This window comes from Hemitrygon akajei, chromosome 26 (genome assembly GCF_048418815.1).
Source record: "Hemitrygon akajei chromosome 26, sHemAka1.3, whole genome shotgun sequence".
In the NCBI taxonomy this organism is placed as follows: domain Eukaryota; kingdom Metazoa; phylum Chordata; class Chondrichthyes; order Myliobatiformes; family Dasyatidae; genus Hemitrygon; species Hemitrygon akajei.
In genome coordinates, this window is record NC_133149.1 from 15,343,640 (window position 1) to 15,365,319 (window position 21,680).

The 21,680-nt window shown below is 41.8% G+C and overlaps 1 protein-coding gene across 7 annotated transcripts in view; it reads left to right on the forward strand.

The window, feature by feature from the left end:
• Nucleotides 1-21,680, forward strand: part of LOC140716771 (rho GTPase-activating protein 32-like) — a 518,900-nt gene that overhangs the window by 116,031 nt on the left and 381,189 nt on the right. For 6 of the 7 annotated variants that reach the window (XM_073029618.1, XM_073029623.1, XM_073029624.1 and 3 more), the window contains one exon: nt 17,039-17,104. In XM_073029618.1, the coding sequence (XP_072885719.1) occupies nt 17,058-17,104 (47 nt within the window). In that variant the 5' untranslated portion in view covers nt 17,039-17,057. Of the gene's footprint in view, nt 1-1,733; nt 1,815-17,038; nt 17,105-21,680 lie in introns of those variants that run through there. The other variant, XM_073029621.1, reaches the window with a different exon arrangement.

The following is a 21,680-nucleotide window of genomic DNA, read 5'->3' on the forward strand; positions in this document are numbered from 1 at the left end:
ACCTTCCAGACTTTCCTACCTGCTTCACTCACAGTCACATTCTGTTGTACCTGACCACAGACAAATTGGAAGTAGTAATTGATGAATGTTTTGGGTGCCCATTTATAATGACTGTAAAATGCTTTCCATACATGCTGTTCACCAAAGTTGTTTTGCTTTTTCATTTTCCATTCAAACCCACTAAATGCAATTTTGACTTGCTTGCTGACCTTCCTTTTCATATCCCCTTTATCATCAAGAGAACTTTATCATTGAGAGAACTTAGCTTTTCTCTGTCTGGCAGTGCACCTAAACTGTAAAGATCAGATACAACAGATAAAAGGTCATTCATTATTTGTTGCTATTTGGTATTAGCATATCTTTGCCAAATCTAATCTTATCCCATTGCAGTTTGTCATTCTAGTTAGAAGCTCAGCTCAGATCTCTCCTGTGATCACTCTGATCTGCCTGCTTTACCGATCACTGACGTTCTCCTGAGTACATGTAACAACTTTTCTCACCAATGTTGCCCTGATATGTAATAGATTAATTGAAATCCCCAGCTGTACCCCTCCCAGGGCATTTTTTCTGTATTTTCCCTGTGCATTTACATTTTTCATGTTATACCTATTCAGAATACCTCCAGTTGTGTGATTGATCCTCTCTTTTAACTCTAACCTTTCTGATTCTATGCGACATCTCAAAAGCATCCAATCTCCCAGTGCTATAATAATAACTTCTTTTATTAGTACTGCTACCCCTCCATCTCTGCCTATCTGTACAGGCACTTATATTAATTTTACCTTTTAGTTCATTAGCTTGATAGTGTAGTGAAGTACAATTTAACTTGTACCTCCGACGGTCTCATCATCTTGGGTCTGAGACTCTTGATCATCTTGAAGGTTCTTAGTCTGAAATGTGGCGTCTTTATTCCTTTCCATAGATGCTGCCTGATCTGCTGAGCTCCTCCAGCACTTTTGTGTTTGTTACTCTGGATTTCCAGCAGCTGCAGAATTGCTTGTTTTCATCACCTTTATACAGCTGTTTGTTGTTTCACATTATGGCCAAAATAAATTGTTCTCTAGAATGTGTATTTGGCCAGAAATCTCAAAGTGTTAACTTTCACTATTATGCACATGATCCTAAATGTTGAGATGCTCATGTTTTAGCTGTGATTTGGATCCCTCCCTTGTTGAACTGAACAATAGATGCTGTAATGGGGACTTGCTGCAGGCACGCCACATGTGAGTGTCTGGCTGAAGGTTGGTGTGCTGTGTAAGCATCATCCAGCAAGAAAAGGACGTGCAGCTGCTCCAGTTGAATTTAATCTTTTTTTCACTGTGACTTAAACAGTTATATTTTGTATAAAACGGGTCTGTTAAAATGTACACTTCAGTTATTGTTTTGTGAGCCGTCAGTTGATTTATAGGCTAAAAGATTTTATAATTTATTCAACCATTTAATAGACTGAGACCGTATTGGCTAGGCCTGTTGTTAGGCTGCCAGCTTTCCTTGTGCTGTAATGTTAAAGATGAGAGGAGGGACATATTGTACTAGTCCCAAAATGTGATAAGAAGTCAGCTAATATGTGGCAAAATCATTAACTGTATGTGTTCCTGAGACGACTCATTCATTTTGTAGTGTTTTCTCAAGCAGCAGACACTGAAGTCGGTCAGTGTCTGTAAGACTGCAGTATTGGCCTGCATCCAAGACTTCAGAGGCAGAGGTTGCGACAGTCTTCCATGAAGCTACCTGTCTACCCTGGTGGCAGATGGAGGGGGCTGGGAGAGTACACAGAGGAAGTGGAGCAGACATGGAAGCTTATCGTACTGGAGGTGTGTGGGTGGTCAGCAGTGTGGGTGTGGTGTGGTAAGGGATGGGAAATTACTGAGTGGGTTTTCAGTTATTTTTCAAAAAGCTGTAATCCCTGGGCATTAACTCTTAAGAATACTTTGTTTAGCCATGGTCCTCTTGTAGAGCATGCGAGCTTTGTTTTGTCTCAGTTCTGATGCATCTGTTATTTAGACAATGATAAGCTTTAAGGTGGACATATTTCATTTTACTCTAAAGTGTGTGGGTGAATATTTGTTAAGCTTTTAGGTATTGACAGATAACCCTGGGCATTTTATTGAGGTGTGCGCGCGGTTGTATACAGAGTACCAGGTAGATGGTGATGCAAAATGAATGATCTATCTTCCCTGCCTCTTGAGGGACCTACCATCTCAGATGCTAAACTTCAACCAATTAATTTCACTACATGTGATATCAAGGGAAATCTTGAAGCAAACATGATAGAATCTGATAAGATCATTTGGATAATCTATAAATGGGTTGTGTATAGATGGGAGCTTAGTCAGGATAGACATAATGGGCCAAAGAGCATGTTTTAGTGCTGTATGACTTTGACTTAACTCTTTACATCTGAATTAAATGTGCAACGAGCATAATATAATGATGTAATTGTGATATTAGTATCTTGAGTTGGAAAAGTAGTCTTAACTCTAATTTTTTACTTTTTTGGTAACTCTCAGGCTCAGTCAATTCTGCAGCCTTCACTGTTCATCGTGGAGGCATAATATAAACCATAGCAGAAATTCTGAACCCTATTGTGTGCTGCAGGTTTGACAACTGCCAGCGTCCCCATGATTACAATTGTATTTTTTATTTAACGTACTTTCATTTAACATTTTATGTAATCAAAATGGCTCTTGCTTATTCTTAACTGTGAAAACAATTTATTGTGACTTAGAATATAAAATATTTTTGACACAGATTTGTAGTGTGCTTAATATTCCTTAACAGGAGTAAGTAGGAGCTTGATTTAATGGTAATTCTTTTGTACTTAGATTACACCTTAAGTAAAGGGGCTGTGTTTTTTTAGAATTAATACCTCAGTTCTGTCTACTGCACAGCCTGTAGCATGTGAATATTCCTAGCTGCTACTTGTAACCTGGATGATCACATCAGTGGGATGCTTTGGTCCTTTTTGAGCTTGAGTGCCCACTGGGTGTACCACCGTGGAGGAGGGCATTGTAATTGGAGAATTCGGGGAGAGGGATGGTGGAATTCTAGAATAAGTATTAGATACCTCAGTAGGATTAAAGGTGGGTAACGCCCCTGGAGTTGAAGAGATGGATACCAAGCTGCTATGGGAAATAAAAGAAGGGATTTTCTGAATTTTTCAAATCTTCACTGAATACAAGCATTTCCAGGTGAGCAGAGGACAGCAAATGTTACCTTATTCAATAAAGGCAACATTAATTAGCCAGGTAGTTACAGGGATGTGAATATAACATCAGCAGTAGGGAAATTATTGGAAAAAAATAGCGACAGAAATATTCTGCACAGAGAGAGGCAAGAATTCATCAGGAATAGTCACTATAATTCTGTAAAAATCAGATTTTTCAAAGACATGACTGTGGTCGGGGAAAATTGGATAGTTGATATGCACATAAGAAGTTGAGGGTTTTCAAGCAATTAAAAGCCTGTGAACAGTTAAATATAACGGAGTGCAGTGCTGGGATTTTTGCTGTTATATACATTAGTGATCTTGATTTAAGTATAGGAGATATGATTAGTAAGTTCACAGATAACGCAAAGTTTTGATGTTTTTGACAGTGGAGAGGGCATTCGTCAGCTAAAGAATAATATTGAAGAGTTGGTAAGATAGGTAGAGAAATGGCAAATTGAACTTTATCCTGAAAAATGAGGTATTGCATTCTGGGAAACCCAAAGGCTGAGTAGCAGAGTTAATATGACTTGATGTTTCAATCCCTATAAGTCAGCACTCTCAATGTTGGCAGTGGGGTTGGAGTGGTGACAAGGAGGGTAGGTACCTCATTGGGGTCATCAGGTGGGCACCCTCCTCCTTTGATGGTTCATTGATAAGCCCACGACGTTTCCAGAGGGCTCAATGGTGCTACCTGGCATCCCAGATACACCCCCCTCAGTTCCGTACCCTCCTGTCTTCATCTTGCAGCCCAGTTGTTGTCTTTCCTTTTAATCCAAATCTGGATACTGCTTTCTTCTGCTGCACTTGACAAGGACTTGTTTGCTTGTTGGAGTGAATAACCCCTCACCCCTATCTTCAATAGACTGGTCGTGGATGTAGCCATGAATCCCCTGCATCCCACTTCTACAAGGAAAATCTTGGTCTTCCAGCTGTTCTGGGCAGCTTCAGCTGCCAGTTCAGAGTACTTGGTCTTTTTCCTCTCATAAGCTTCTTCAACACCATCTTCCCATGGTACTGTCAATTCCACAACATATGCCAGCTTGGCTGTTGTGGACCACAGGACCATGTCTGGCCAGAGTGTTGTAGCCGCTGTATCTGGGGGAAACACAAGCTTTTTTTCCCAAGTCCATGTCCATTTTCCAAAGTCCATGTCCATTTTCCAGTCCCAAGCAACCTACAGAATGCTTACCTCTTTTGATGTTATATGGTGCTCTGGAGGTTGGCCTGTTGATACAAATCGTGTGATGTGAACATTTCTTGCTAATGTTAGTGGGAGAGCATTTGTGGTGATATGCCTCTGTTCCAAGATTGATGCCAGCTGACTGAGAACTTGGTTATAACACCAAGTGTACCGCCCCTGGCTGAGGCTCCTGGTGCATCCCACTAAACTGTGCCTTAGTGATCCAGCTGCTTGACAACGAAAGCAAGCGGGGTTTTCTCCCCACCACTGGTTCAGGTTCAGGGGTGTGGGTAGGAGGTCATAAGTGGCTCTGATGACAAAACTTAGCCGAGATCTCTCCATCTCCCAGATGTCACGCCAGCTGAGCTTCCTCTTTTCCAGGCTCTCCCAATTAGTCCAGTGGCCCAGCTTGGCCATTGAGACGGCCCTGGCGTGTTGCTCTGCCTCTTCCTGTCTTCTCACCTCCTCCACCACAAGCTGCCTCTTCTGCACTGATGTTGCCTTGTGCCATTGAGGAGCCTTTGGGACAAGCCCGAACCCAGCTCTCCGAAATTGGACTTGGCCAACCACATCCCTGAAGTGAAGAGCCGACTTAGCACTCTGAGTGGCTTCAGATGGGGTCCACTTTCTCCCCATTGCCACATGGGGGGGGGGGGGGCACTGTTCGAATAACAGTATCTTCAGATTCAGTGAGGGTCATGACCAACCTTGCTTTGGTGCATTTGAATTCTTCCACACAATGAATTGTAGGACTGGAGGGAGCACTGAGGAATAGTGGGGCCTTGATATACATGCCCCATAATCTCTGAAAGCAACAGCATAGGTTTATGGTGTTTAAGAATGCATAAGGGATGATCCATTCCCCACAAACACAGCCTTGAATGTCGCAGGCCTTCAAGTACACATTTAAATAATTCTTTCTGATGAAGATCTCTTCCTCCAATCCCCTACTAGGCAATGAATTCTAGACCCCTACTATCTTTACGCCTTAAAGCCTTACACCCATTACACATACACACCTATTAATTACTGTATGTTATAATGCAGAAGGTCTTTCCCACATTATCTTTGACTAAAGATGAGACTAGGTGTACAACTGTGCCATCTTACAGATACTTTAAAACTTTGGCCTCTGTTTTTTGACCACTCTTAAGGGAAGATGTCCTTATTTTCTGTATCTGGATGTCACTAATTTTGTACACTTGAATTCAGTTTGTTAACTTCCTTCTATTCCAAGGAAAAAGAGTCCAGTTTTTCCTCAGAGCTGTATTATTTTAGTCCTGGCCCAATTTCTTGCAAATAACTTCTGTGTTCTTGCTGGCCCAATTACATTTTTCTTGAAATGTGATCAAAAATGCATTCTGTACACATGCTAACAAAATTGTGCATTTCTAACATGACCTCCCATGGTGTGTTTTCTTTTGTTGCAGGAAATAGTTTATGCTTATTTGACTAGATTATCGGTATTGTTCAGTGTAAAGCTTTCCTTTCACTGCTACAATATATATGCAAACTTCTTTATCATGCCTCCTACATTTAAATCTAAACTATCGATATGTATAACAAGAAGCAGAAATTTTGTATGCTGTGAAAACACTGATAACAGCCTTCCAGTCACAAAAATACCTGTCAGCAATTACCCTTTAAACCAAATTTGGGTCCTCTTTGTAATTCCTATGATATACAAAGAGCTAATTAGACCCAACAGGTCTATGCTGGCCCTTACCAACCTCATGCCATAACTTTCCCAATAGTCTACTCTCTCATGTGCCCAGCAGTTCTCCCATTTTTATCACTGTCCATTTACAATAGGAGCAATTTACGGTTGCTTATTAATTGACAGCCAGCACTTTATGATGTGGGACAAAACCGGAACACTCCAGGGAAACTTGCATAGTTGCAACAAGAAGGTGTAAACAAAGAGCACCTATAAGCAGGAACCCAGTTGTTGAGGCTGTGAGGCAACAGCGCCATTTGCTGTGCTAACCTGCCTGGTACTTTCCCCTGCAACCGCAGGAGGTGCAGCCCTTGTTCCCAGTACCTCCACCCTCAGCACCATCCAGGGACCTAAAAAAAAAAACCTTCCAGGTGAAGCAGTGCAACACTTGCACCTCCTCCAACCTGGTTTGTTACATTCAGTGCTTGCAATGTAGTCTCTACATAGTTGAGACCAAGTGTAGAGTAGCTGATTGTTAGGCAGATTGTTCTGCATTGGCCATCTTGAGCTTTCAATGGGGTATCATTTCACCTCTCTTCCTTCTCTCCTTGGCCTTCTTCATTGTTATAGTGAGGCCAAACTCAGATGAGAGCAGAAGCACATTCCACTCAGGTAGCCCAGAGCCCACATCCGCTTGTGTTCCTTTCCCACGCTCAGCAGTCTACCTAGGGTGTCCTTCTCCCTCTATTCACTTTTTTTTATCGCCCTCTTCACTCAACTCTCCAACTTTCTCCCCTCTTTGGCTTCCACCTCACTCGTTATTTAGAGTTATCACCCTCCTCCACTGTTCCATCACCCACACACCAATTTTGTACCCAGCTGGCTAGTGTGCCCTGGAATCCCATGTGACGTAATTTTCTGGACTGGCTTACCACGAGGGACCTTGTTAAATGCCTTGCTAAAGACCATGTAGTAAACTTTTACTGCTCTACCCTCATCAATCCTCTTGGTCTCCTGTTTAAAAACTCAAATTAAGTTTGTCAAACTTGATTTCCCATGCACAAAGCTGTGCTGGCTATCCTTAATCATCCCTGCCTTTTGTAGGTGAATAAAACCCATGTAAGATACTTCATTAGTTATGGCATTGAACACAAGATCAGTGAGATTTTGATATGATTTTATGAAGCATTAGCCCTCGGAGGAATACTGTGTGTAATTCTGGTTGCCATGCTATAGGAAAGATGTGATTGGACTGGAGAGTGTGCAAGAGATTCACTTAGGTATTGCCTGGAAATGAGAATTTCAACTGGGAGGTAGTTGAAGGGTATTTAATTGCACTCTACAAAATTGAGATCCATTGATTGGGACAAACTTTACCCATGGCAGAGGTGCGTATAACCAGAGAATATAGGTTTAAGGTAAGTGGAAGTAGATTTGGAGGGAATTTTCATTCATAGGATGGTTGAAATTTGTAGGGGGTAATGGATGCAGGTACTCTCACAGCATTTAGCTATTAAGATGACTGAACATTTAAAATCCTTATTTATGTTTTTTTTGTCATGCAAGTTATATATAATTTGTGTTGATTTAAGCTTGGGATTTTTGTCATGTTTGTAATGTGCTATGCTACTGCTGCAAAAAGCTAATTTTCCGTGGTGTTTGTACCCTCTAAACTTGAATTTGAACCCCATGACATGGAAGGCTGTGGGCCAAGTGCTGGAAAGTGGGGTTAGGATCAATATATACTCAATGGCTGGCATGGATAAGGTGGGCTGGAGGACTAGTTTACATGCTAAATGGATCTAACATTCCCCAATTCTGATCAGTGTATGAGCGGTCTCTGAAGCACAGTTTTACACAGTTCAGCTCATAAACACTAAACTGCATTTTGGCTTGATCACGTCATGTGTCAATCTGCACTGTAGGGAAGTACACTTTGTTGCTTTTCTTTCCTCTTAAAAAAAATTCTAGTACTGGAGATTTGATTTGGAGCACTTGTTTGTTCAGAAAAATGAACCCCAATAGTAATCTGCCATTGTAATAAAATGATGTTCATATACAGAATCAGACTACTGCTTTGTCCGGAAATGTGTATGTGCTATGACTTGAATGGCAGTGTTTTATTATTTTTATTATTTATCATTGCTTTATCATTTTCAAACAAAAATATATTTCATCTTTCAAAATCCTGACCTGCCATTTGCTTTTCTATTCAACTTTTAATTTGTTTCATTTTACTGATCATTTTAATTGAGATAAAAGCTGCCAGAATAAATCAATGTCTGTTAAGTCTATTTAGCATCATTTGCAATGCTTTCAGAGCTGCTGCAATCAGTGTGGGTGTTTGAAATTACAAATAAGATTGAAATTATTGGGTTTGGGCAGAGAGGGAGGCATTAAGTGGATTTGAATTCTGAGAGTCTTGGCTTGCTGAAAAGCCACTGCATCAAATCCACTGAATGCTGAAACGTCTATTCAAATCCAACCAGCTGTGTTCAAGTCCCAACCAATTGCAATCGTACACTTGCCTGACTTGCTCTTTGGGATCATTATGACCCCAGGTTTGTTGCTAAGCAGGATGTGCTGAATAATAATGGATATCTTTATTCTATCTCGTGGTTATTTGAGATTTTAGCTCTTCAAGGCTTCAAGCACGGAGAGGTTTGGGTGAGAGAAGACGAAAAAGCTGTAGGTAGAATTTTTCCCCCAGTTTGTGTATTTTTTCCTCCTTTATAATTGCACAGTTACAGCAGTGGAGGTGCCAGGCAGGAGAGTTGAATGCTCCTCTTGCGGGATGTGCGAAGGCAGGGAGACCTCCAGTGTCCCTGATGACTTCACCTGAAAGAAGTGTATCCAGCTGCAGCTTCTAACAGACCATGTTAAGGAGTTGGAACTCGATGAACTCAGGATCATTCAGGAGGTAGAAGGGGTGATAGACGGGACATTGAGAGAGGTAGTTACACTCAAGGTGCAGAACACAGGAAACTGGGTGACAGGAAGGGGAAAGGGGTGGAACAACCAGTGCAGAGTAACCCTGTGGCTATTCTCATCAAGAACCGGTATATCATTCTATATACTGTTGGTAGGAGGAATGACCTGGCAGTGGAAAGTCACAGTGGTCAGGTCTCTGGCACTGGGTCTGACTCTGCAACTCAGAATGGAAGAGTACAAATGACATGGGAATGGGGGGTGACGAGGTCCTGCAAAGTGAGCTCAGGGAGTTAGGTGCTAAGTTAAAGGACAGGATCTCTAGGGTTGTGAGCTCAGGATTGCTAACCATGCCACATGCTAGTGAGGCCAGAAATAAGATTGTGCAGTTTAACATGTGGCTGAGGAGTTGGCGTAGGAAGGAAGACATTAGATTTTTGGATTATCTAGGCTCTCTTCCAGGGAATGTTGGACCTGTACAGAAGAGACTGTATTTGAATTAGAGGGGGGTACTAGTTTCCCAGCAGGAAGGTTTGCTGCTGTTGCATAGGGTGAGTTTAAACTAGAATTGCAGGAGGATGTGAACCAGAGTGCCAGAACAGATAGTGGAGAGATTATGGAGACAGATGTTTTTAAAACCTTGGACAGAATGAAGAATCAACAGGTTGAGCATGGTGGGACTAATGTGCTGAGCTGTGTATATTTCAATGCAAGAAATATTATAAGAAAGGCAGATGAGCTTAGGGCATGAATCAACACGTTATTTATCATATTGTAGCCATTAGTGAGACTCAGCTTTTAGGAGGGACAGAACTGGCAGCTCAATATCGCAGGGTTCTGTTTTAGATATGACAGAGCAGGAGGGATTAAAGGGTGGCATTACTAGTCTGGAAAAATGTCACGGCAGTGCTCAATCAGGACAAACTGAAGAATGCATCTGGTGAGCCTTTATGGGTGAAACTGAGTAATAAGAAAGGTATGACCATGTTATAGACCACCCAACAGTCCACGGGATTTAGAGGAACAAATTTATAGAGAGGTTGCAGACTGTTGCAAGAAACATAAGGTTGTTATAATAGATGATTTTAACTTTCCACATATTGACTGGGATTCCATACTGTAAAAGGACTAGATGAGATAGAGTTTGTCAAATGCGTTCAGGAAAGTTTTCTTAATTGGTACGTAGAAATCTCAACAAGAGACCTTGCTGAACTCCTAATAGGGAATGAGACAGGGCAGGTCACAGGAATGTGTGTAGAGTAACACTTTGCATCCAGTGATCATAATGTCATTAATTTCAAAGTAAATATGGGAAAGGATAGGTCTACTCTGTGGGTTGCAATTCTAAATTGACAAAAGACAATTTTGATGGTATCAGAAAGGATCTGGGAAGTGTTGATTGCGACAGGCTGTTTTCTGGCACAATCGTACTTGATAAGTGGGAGACCTTCAGAAGTGAAATTTTGAGAGTACAAAGCCTGTATTGTGCCTGTCAGAATAAAAGGTAAAGATAACACGTTTAGGTGACCTTGGTTTTCAAGAGGTGTTGAGGCCCTGGTTAAGAAGAAAAAGAAGGTGCATAGCAGGTATAGGCAGGTCAGAACAAATGAGGTACTTGTGGAGTATAAGAAGTGCAAGAGAACTTTTAAGAAACCAGGAGGGCTAAAAGAAGGCATGAGGTTGCCTGAGCAGACAAGGTGAAGGAGCATCCTAAGGGATTCTACAGATATGCTTAGAGCAAAAGGGTTACAAAATTGGTCCTTTGGAAGATCAGAATGGTAATCTATGTTTGGAGCCAAAAGTGATGGGGGTAGATCTGAAATGGATTTTTTGCATCTGTATTTACTTGGGAGACAGAATCAGCAATGAGGTCATTGACACTACAGATTACAAAAGAGGAGGTGTTTGCTGTCTTGAGGCAAATTAGGGTGATAAGGTGTTTCCTCGGACCATTGCTTGGGCCCTAGCTGAGTTATTTAAATCATTTTTAGTGACAGATGAGGTACTGGAAGAATGGAGGATAGCTAATGTTGTTATTCTGTTTAAGAAAGGCCCTAAACAGCAACCAGGAACTTGTAGGCTGGTGAGCTTGACATCAGTAGTGAGAAAGTTATTACAAGGAATTCTAAGGGACCACATAGTTGAGTATTTTTTAAAAACATAGACTGATTAGGGATAGTCAGTATGGCTTTCCATGGTAGATTGTGTCTAACCAAGCTTAAGAGTTTTTCAAGGAAGTTCCCAGGAAAGTTGATGAAGGCAAGGCAGTGGATGTTGTCCACATGGACTTTAGCAAGGCATTTGACAAGGTCATACATGGGAAGTTGGTCAAGAAGGTTCAGTTACTCGGCATTCAAGATGAGGTAGTAAATTGGATGAGATATCAGCTTTGCGTGAGAAGCCAGAGAGTGGTAGTAGATGGTTGCCTCTCTGATTGAAGGCCTGTGACAGGTGGAGTGCAGTAGGTATCAGTGTTGGGTCCATTGGTGTTTGTCATCTATGTCAGTGATCTAGATGATAATGTTAACTGATTTGGGGTGTGGAGGACAGCGAGAAAGACTATCAGAGCTTGCAGCGCAATGTGGACCAGTTGGAAAAATGGACTGAAAAATGGCAAATGGAATTTAATGTAGACCAGTGCAAGATGTTGCACTTTGGTAGGACCAGCCAGGCGAGGTTTTGCACAGTGAACTGTAGGGCACTGAGGAATGTGGTAGAACATAAGAATTGGGAATACAGGTCCATGATTTGTTACAAGTGGCGACACAGGTAGATAGGGTCATAAAGAAAGCTTTTGGCACATTGGCCTTCATAAATCAAAGTATTTAGTAGAGGAGATGGGAATGTTATGTTGAAGTTCAATAAGGCATTGGTGAGGTGTAATTTGGAGTATTGTGTACATTTTGGTCACCTACCTACAGGAAAGATGTAAACAAGGTTGAAAGAATGCAGAGAAAATTTACAAGAATATTGCAGGTCTAGAAAACCTGAATTGTAAGGGAAGATTGAATAGGTTAGAACTTTCTTCCTTGGAAAGTAGATGATTGAGGGGATATTTGATAACTGTATACAAAATTGAGGGGTATAGATGGGGTAAATACAAGCAGGTTTTTTCCACTGAGGTTGTGTGGATGACAACTCGAGGTCATGGGTTAGGGGTGAAAGGTGAAAAGTTTAAGGGGAACATGAGGGGAAATTTCACTCAGAGGGTTGTGAATGTGGAATGAGCTGCCAGTGCAAGTGGTGCATGTGAGCTCAATTTCAACGTTTAAGAGAAGTTTGGATAGGCAAGTAGATGGCAGTGGTATAGAGGGCTATGGTCAAGGTGCAGGTTGATGGGACTAGCTATTTTAAAATGCTGTACTTTTCTATGACTCGTTAGTATTTGAAATTCAGCCCACTACTAAACTTGGAGATGAAATTAAAGCAGAATCCAGTCATGCAGTCATGTGCAAATTGGGAGTAAAGTAGGGGCTGAGGACGTAACCTGGAGCACCAGTGATGAGGATAATTATGGCGGAGGTGTTGTTGCCAATCTGTACTGATTGTGGTCTGTTGGCCAGGAAGTCAAGGATCCACTAGGTATTGACTCTTATGGTCCGTAGCTTGGTGATGAGTTTGCTTGGAATTACAGTATTGAAGGTGAAGCTGTAGTCAATATAAAATAGTCTGATGTAGGTGTCTTTATGTCCAGAAGTTCCAGAGAAGAGTGATAGGGCCAGGGAATTTTGTTAGGAAGGTCAAGGATCCAGTTGTAAAGAGGGATGTTGACTCCAAGGTCTGGAGTTTGGAGATGAGTTTGCTCAGAATTATGGTATTGAAATTGGAGCTGTTGTCAATAAATAGACAGATTATAGATGTCTTTATTATTCAAATGCTTTAGAGGTGAATGTAGGGCCAGGGGATGGACCTGCTGTACACCTGCTTCAGTGGTAGGCAGATTTCAGAGGTCAGAGTTCCTGTCCAGTTGAAGTTGATGTGAGCTGTAACCAGCTTCTCAAAGAATTTCATGATGGTGGATGTCTGAGCCATTGGGGGTGGGGTAGTCATTAAGGCATATTTCCTTATTTGTTTGTTGCAGGGATGATTTCTCTTGCTGCTGCCATCAGAAAGAATGTATAGGACTCACCACCAGGTTCAGGAGCAGTTATTATCCCTCAACCATCAGGCTCTTGAACCAGTGGGGATGACTTTACTCACCCCATCACTGAGCTGTTCCCATAACCTATGGACCTACTTTCAAGGACCCTTCATCTCATGTTCTCGATTGCTTGCTTTCTTTTATTTATTATTATTAATTTAAAAAAAAATTCTTTTGACTATGCGATTTGTTGCCTTTTGCCCATTAATTGTTTGTTTGCCCTATTGGTTGTGGTATTTCATTGATTCTACTGTGTTCCTTGGATTTACTGAGTATGTCTGAAAGGAAATGAATCTTAGGGTTGTATATGGTGACATATATGTACTTTGATAAATTTATTTTGAATTTTAATAGTGCAGGTGGGAACCTCAGATTGAAGTTGTCTGTAGATACCACTGCCAGCTGATTTATGTAGAATCCAGAGACATGGCTGGTATTCCATCCAGGCCAGGTGCTTTGTGCAAGTTTGCTTTCTGGAGAACTGATCTGATATCTGCGATGATGAATGTGGATTTGTATGTGTTGGAGGCTGTTAGGGTAGGTGGTGATGTTTATTGCCCTTCTGTTCAAAATGTGCATAAAATGCATTGAGTTCACCGGTAAGGGATGTACTGTTGTTGGCGTTGCTGCCTGACTGTTTTGTAGCCTGTTATGGCATCCAAGTCCTACCACACAGACGGCTGGTCTAGGATTCAATTTTGGACTGGTATTGTCTCTTGGTATTCCTGATAGCTTTATGAAGGCTGTATTTTGGGATTTCTTGTGTAGGTCAAGGTGATTTGATTTGATCACTGCAGTGCTGGACTTCAGTAAGGAATCCGTCTCTCAGTTCATCCATTGTTTCTATTTTGGGACACACCTGGATTGTACTCTGGATTGTATAAAGTCCCTGATGAAGGTGACTCATCTAGGTTGGCTGTTGGGTCTTTGATTATGGACCAGTCTACTAACTCAAAGCATTCATATAGAATTTCCTCTGTTTCTTCAGATTGTACTTTTCAGTTAGTGTTTGCTTGCAGGGAGAAAGAGCAATGGTCAAAGGTGCTTGGGGCTCCTGGTGGGACAGATATACTGCTAATATTTCAGTACCATACTCTTGGAGTAGGCCTGTTTGAAGTCACCGGCTGTGAGCAAGGACACTGGACCCCTTGCAATCTGCCTACTGCTGCAACAGGTCTACAGTGGATACAATCTCACTGGCTCGCCACTCTGCCTTGGAGCACCTAGCCAACTGTAAAATATACATAAGGCTGCAGTATATCAATTACGCTTGGTGTTCAACACCCAACATTCCTTCAATATTAATCACCAAGCTTCAAAACCTGGGGCTTTCTGTAGCTGAATCGTTAACTTCCTATCGGGAGATTCAGTATGGATCGATAATAATGTCATCTCCCGGCTGACAATCAATGCAAATGTATCTCAAAGATGTATGCTTAGCCCACTCTTAATTCTCTTTTCTCTCTGCATTTATGACTGTGTGGCTAAGCACAGTTCAAACACAATCTGTAAATTTGCAGATGACTGTTGGTAAAATTTCCAATGTGAAAGAGTTGTACAGGAGTGAGATAAACAACGACCTGCCACTCAGTGTCAGCAAGACCAGGGAATCGATTGAGGGAGAATTCAAAGGAACATGCAGCAGTCCTCATTGAGTAGGCGGTAGTGAAAAGAGTGAGCAGCTTTAGGCTTGTTGGTGTCAACATCTCAGAGGATCTATTTTGCTTATCACATTGATGCAATCATGAATAAGGCAAAGCAGCAGCTCTACTTCATTAGGAGTTTGAGCAGATTTGATAATGTCACCAAAGAGACTTTAGCAGAGATTCTTAGAAATTTCTATAGACGTGCAGAGTATTTTGACTGTTTAGATCATATATGTCAAACTCAAGGCCCGCGGGCCAAATCCGGCCCACGGTGGAATTATCTTTGGCCCGCGAGATAATATCTAATTACTATTAAAGCTGGCCCCAGTAATCGAAGCGCCTATGGCGTATGATATGGCTAATGCTGAGTTTATTCAGGTACCAGGTTTTCAGGGTTTTTAGTGTTTATTCGGCAGTCTTCTTCATAAGAAACGGAATTTGTAAAGCGAAACACTTTGTAGTTATAGCAGAGACTGAGACACATGAGAGCAGGCTGAAAAAACGGAGGCAACGAAAGCTGCGTTCGCACGTGTCCGACTGATCCGGCCCGCATGAAGCTGCATTTTGCTCAATCCGGCTCGTGACCTAAAATGAGTTTGACACCCCTGGTTTAGATCATCACCTGCTATGGAGAAGGATCACAACGTGCAGGATCACAAGAGGATGTAGAGGGTTGTAGTGTTATCCCAGCCACAACTTTCCATGCCATTGAGCTATCTGCAAAGGTTGTGCGTCAAGAAGGCAGGATACATAATTCAGGACTCCCACCATCAGGGAGTTATTACCATTGCGGTGGGCAGTACAGGAGCCTCAGTATTTACAAGCAGCTATTTCCTTTTTGCCATCAGATTTCTGAACAGTCCATGAAAACTACCTTGTTATTCCTCTCATTTTGTACTATTTATTTACTTATAGTATTTTTGTCTTTGTGCTGTACTGCTGCAAAACAAAAATTCATGTCATAAGTCAATGATTGTAAATCAGATTCTAATGATGAAGAGGCCCATGGTATCCTGGTTCAAGGCTGTTGATCATGAAGCGTGGCTTATTGAGCATAAAGGATTACAGTTGCATGGAAGATTTGTGGATATCAAGTAGGCAGTCCATTCAACATCTTGAACTGGCACATACAGAGCACATTGAGCTGATGAAAATAGTAATATTAAATCTGTCTTTGCTGCACAACCGAAATGATTGAAGAATATTCTGAAGCAGATTTTTTCTCTTCTACTTCTATTTGCACTTATTAAACTGGCTCATTTAGTGGTATACATTCAGTTTAAAATTCTGAACATACAGAGCTGTTGTAAAAGTGCGAGGATGCTGTTTTGTTCAGAGAGGAACAATTTCACTGTTGTGCACACAGCCTTTGTTTTTGTGGTCCCTGACAGAGTATCAAATGTGAAATAACCCAATGTGATTCATAGTAAAATGCAATGCCAGGCCATTAGATAAGCTTACAGGAATACTTGAAATGCTTTGCGACAGCTTTTGTGCATTTTGGTGCATTCTTTCTGTCATAGTGAAGCAGTGGAGAATATTCCCACAGTGATCAGCAAGGAGGTACACTGCTGGTTTAGGCACTGTGACATCTTGTCAAGTCCTCAATCAGGGTATGAATTATTGAGTGAAAATGTCCAGAAATTTGAGGTAAATCAATGGCAAAAAGCCCCAATTTTAAATAAAAAGTGTTACTTTTGATGTGAAATGATTATTGAGGAAATTTGGTGTACTATAATAGGTGGCAAAGATGCAGATTTAACTTTGCCTGACTCTTGAAATATCTGGATGAGACAGCTTTATACTCCTTTCAAAAATTTTGTTTATTAAAATTATCATTACAGGGAATGAAATATTTCCCTTTTTTTTTGCTCCTAACATCGGTATCAACTCTTCATAGACCAGGAAGAAATTGAAAATTGGGCTCTGAACCAGAGGGGATAACTTCACTCACCCCAACACTGAACTGACTCATCTTCAAGGACTCTACAACTCATGTTCTTATTTATTATTATTATTTTATTTTGTTTTTCTGTTTGTAGAACTTGTCTTTTGCACAGCTTATCAAACTCAGTCCTGCAGTGTTTCATTTGAATACTTTATTGAATATTGCGTCTGAAGATAATAGCAGGACATAGTTTTGAATGCCTTAGAACTGGTTGGAAAAATAATCACTTTAGTCTGAATTTTGATGTGTACCTCAGTTTGATCAAACATTTCTGCTGCTTTATTAGTGTTGCTATGTTATGTGACTAATGACTCTTTTATTCTTTAGGTTTTTGCTGTAGTGTGACATGGAGGGTGCTACTGGTGTTGGAGGGACTTCAGATGATTTTGTAAGGTGAGTGTAAATCTCTGACTAGTGAAGTTTCCAAAGTCACTTTCGTCAACAAAGACTTCAAAAATGTAAGCAAGGAGAATATTTATCCCACAACATTTTGTTTATTCTCCACCATAAATGTTGACTGACTTGTTGAGTTCCTCTGGCATTTTGTGTGTTATCCTCAAAATGAATTGTCTTTTATAGGTTTCATGGGTGTCGGAGGATCTGGTGCAGCAATAGGGTGCAGGTGATAACATTGCAGTGGGAGAATTTCGGAGACAGTTGTGCAAGAATTTTTGGAGTTGGTTAGCAGTAATTCAATACTTACACAGGAAAATTTGGAAAACTACTCTTTGAATCTAGATGGAATAAAAAGACTACTGGAGAAGATGCAGTAACAATTGAAAATTATTGGAACCATATATTTGGGCAAGATTGCAATGAACCATATCCTTAGACTTTTAAGGTAGCTACAGTTGTCTATTGACAGAATGCACTGGTATCTATTAACCAATCAGCTAGAAATGTGGCTTTATTGAAGTGGAGTGGGGTTAAGGTTAAGCACCAAAACATCTTGGTCTTTGGGCACCATGAGTTAGAAATAATCCCTTAGAATTGTCAGCTGTGGAATTCTTGTACCTCTGGTTGGACATGTCCACTAACATAGAGCCAATGTGATTTCTGCTGGAATTATGCAGAACAAGCATGTACTTTCACTGTCTAGTGCCGTTTTGACCACAGCATTATAATTTTGGAGCTCAGTGTTTCAGCCAACATACTCTTCAGAGCAGAACGTGTTTGCATCAGGAAGGATCATTCATGTGCTGCCATCTTTGCTACCTGTGCCACTTGCGAGTGAGGCAAGGAACAGAAAGATTATAAAGATTAATACGTGGCTGAGAGGATGGTGCAGGAGGGAGGGCTTCAGGTTTGTAGATAATTGGGCTTTGTTCCAGGGAAGGTGGGATCTGTTCCGAAGGGACGGTTTACACCTGAACTGAAGCGGTACTAACATTCTTGCAGGGAAGTTTGCTAGTGCTTCTTGGGGGGGGGGGGGGGGGTTTAAACTAAATTTGCGGGGGGCGGGGATCCAGAATGTGAGAGAGGATAGTGAGAGGAAGAATAAAGAACAGGTGGGGACTACATGGTTCCAGAATATTAAGTGTGTAGTAGAGAAAGGTGAGGCGGAACAAGTGATAAGGAGGACACATGTACAGAGGGATGGTCTGACGGAACATGGAGTTAAATGTGTTGAAAGAATAAGTAAATTTAGGAAGGACAACAAAATTCTAGGGGCGTATAGCCCGATGGGAGTTCGGGGAGCTGGGTTAAGCACAATAGGCAGCGATTCAAACAGAGAGAGGAGAAATGGGCTAAAAATTCTATATCTGAATGCACGGTGTCAGAAATAAGGCGGATGAGCTTGAAGCCCAGGTGCGAATGGATAACTACGATGTTGTTGGGATAACGGAGACATGGCTGCAGGGAGATCAGACCTGGGAAATTAATGTTCAAGGGTATACGTGCTATCGTAGGGACAGAAATGTGGGCAGAGGGGGGTGGGGTGGCCCTGTTGGTGAGGAATAAGATTCAGTCCTTTGCAAGGGGGGACATAGGGTCAGGAGAAGTGGAGTCTGTGTGGATAGAATTGAGGAACAGTAAGGGCAAAAGGACCCAAATGGGTGTTGTCTACAGGCCACCAAACAGTAGCATGGATATTGGGTGCCAGTTGAATAGGGAGTTAACATTGGCATGTGGCAAAGGTAATGTCGCAGTAGTTATGGGGGATTTCAACATGCAGGTGAACTGGGAGAATCAGGTTGGTGCTGGACCACAGGATAGGGAGTTTGTAGAGTGCCTACGGGATGCATTCTTGGAACAGCTTGTACAAGAGCCGACCAGGGACAAGACTATTCTGGATTTAGTGTTATGTAATGAACAGGATTTGATAAGCGATCTTGCAGTAAGGGAGCCATTAGGAGGTAGTGATCATAATATGATAAGTTTTTATCTGCAATTTGAGAAGGATAAGTGTAGCTCGGAGGTGTCAGTGTTGCAGTTGAACAGGGGAAACTATGGAGCCATGAGGGAGGAGCTGGCCAAAGTTGACTGGACGGATAGCCTAGCAGAAAAGACAGTGGAACAGCAATGGCAGGTATTCTTGGGAATAATGCACAAGGTGCAAAATCAGTTCATCCCCCAGAGAAGGAAGGATTCAAAGGGGGGAAAGGGGCCACAGTGGTTGACAAAGGAAGTCAGAGATTGCATAGCATTAAAAAAAAAGGAAGTATGACAGAGTTAAGGTGAGTGGGAGGACAGATGATTGGGAAGTTTTTAAGGAACAACAGAACTTAACTAAAAAGACAATACGGGGAGAAAAATTGAGGTACGAACGCAAGCTAGCTAGGAATATAAAGGAAGATAGCAAAAGCTTTTTTAGGTATGTGAAGAGAAAGAAGATAGTTAAGAACAATGTTGGGCCCTTGAAGAATGAATTAGGTGAAATTGTTATGGGAAACAGAGAAATGGCAGAAGAATTTAATGAGTACTTAAGATCTGTTTTCACTAAGGAAGACACAAGCAATCTCCCAGATGTATGGATGGGCCAAGGACATAGGGTAACAGAGGAAATGAAACAGATTGACATTAGGAAGGAAACGGTGTTGAGAAGACTGATGGGACTGAAGGCTGACAAATCCCCAGGTCCAGATGGTCTGCATCCTAGGGTACTAAAGGAGGTGGCCCTGGAAATTGCGGATGCATTGGTAATCATTTTCCAATGTTCCTTAGATTCAGGATCAGTTCCTGAGGATTGGAGAATGGCTAATGTTATCCCACTTTTTAAGAAAGGAGGGAGGGAGAAAACAGAGAACTATCGACCTGTCAGCCTGACATCGGTGGTGGGGAAGATGCTAGAGTCCATTATTAAGGATGAAATAGTGGCATATCTAGATAGCAGTGATAAGATTGGGCCGAGCCAGCATGGATTTATCAAGGGTAAATCATGCTTGACTAATCTGTTGGAGTTTTTCGAGGATGTAACCAGTAAGTTAGATGGGGGAGATCCAGTGGATGTAGTGTACCTCGATTTTCAGAAGGCATTTGATAAGGTCCCACATAGGAGATTGGTGGGTAAAATCAAAGCTCAGGGCATCGGGGGGAAGACATTGACATGGATAGAAGACTGGTTGGCAGATAGAAAGCAAAGGGTAGCGGTGAATGGGTGTTTCTCAGAATGGCAGGGTGGTGACTAGTGGGGTGCCACAGGGCTCGGTATTGGGACCACAGCTGTTTACAATTTACGTCAACGATTTGGATGAAGGCATTGAAAATAACATCAGCAAATTTGCTGATGATACTAAGCTGGGTGGCAGTGTGACATGTGATGAGGATGTTAGGAGAATTCAGGGTGACTTGGATAGGCTGGGTGAGTGGGCAGATACTTGGCAAATGACGTTTAATGTGAATAAGTGTGAGGTTATCCACTTTGGGAGTAAGAACAGGAAGGCAGATTATTATCTGAACGGTGTAGAGTTGGGTAAGGGAGAAATACAAAGAGATCTCGGAGTCCTTGTTCATCAGTCACTGAAGGTGAATGAGCAAGTACAGCAGGCAGTGAAGAAGGCTAATGGAATGTTGGCCTTTATTACAAAGGGAATTGAGTACAAGAGCAAGGAAATCCTCTTGCATTTGTACAGAGCCCTGGTGAGACCACACCTGGAGTATTGTGTACAGTTTTGGTCTCCAGGGTTAAGGAAGGACATCCTGGCTGTTGAGGAAGTGCAGCGTAGATTCACAAGGTTAATTCCTGGGATGTCTGGACTGTCTTACGCAGAGAGGTTAGAGAGACAGGGCTTGTACACGCTGGAATTAAGGAGATTGAGAGGGGATCTGATTGAAACATATAAGATCATTAAGGGATTGGACAAGATAGAGGCAGCAAATATGTTCCAGATGCTGGGAGAGTCCAGTACCAGAGGGCATGGTTTGAGAATAAGGGGTAGGTCATTTAGGACAGAGTTAAGGAAAAACTTCTTCTCCCAGAGAGTTGTGGGGGTCTGGAATGCACTGCCTCGGAAGGTAGTAGAGGCCAATTCTCTGGATGCTTTCAAGGAGGAGCTAGATAGGTATCTTATGGATAGGGGAATCAAGGGATATGGGGACAAGGCAGGAACCGGGTATTGATAGTAGTTGATCAGCCATGATCTCAAAATGGCGGTGCAGGCTCGAAGGGCCGAATGGTCTACTTCTGCACCTATTGTCTATTGTCTATTATCTTACCTTAATTTCCGGTAAGATGGCGACTTTTGATTTCATGACAGATGCTGGTGATATTAAATCTGACTCTGCTTCTGCGGGGTTAACGAAGGGTGCTGCTGTTGTTTTTAAACATTTTTTATGATCACAAGATCCTGCTAGACATCAGGAACTTAAAGTATTGCTGGTCTACCACATCAGCGAGTTGCTTGTTGGCAGAGGAACTGAAAGATCTGGACTTGGTGCAGATCATGCTGCTGCTTGCAACAGAGAGGGTTCAGAAGAGTTGGTACAAGAAAGAGGCCTGCAGTCTAATAGCGAGAGGCTATCTTAGTCG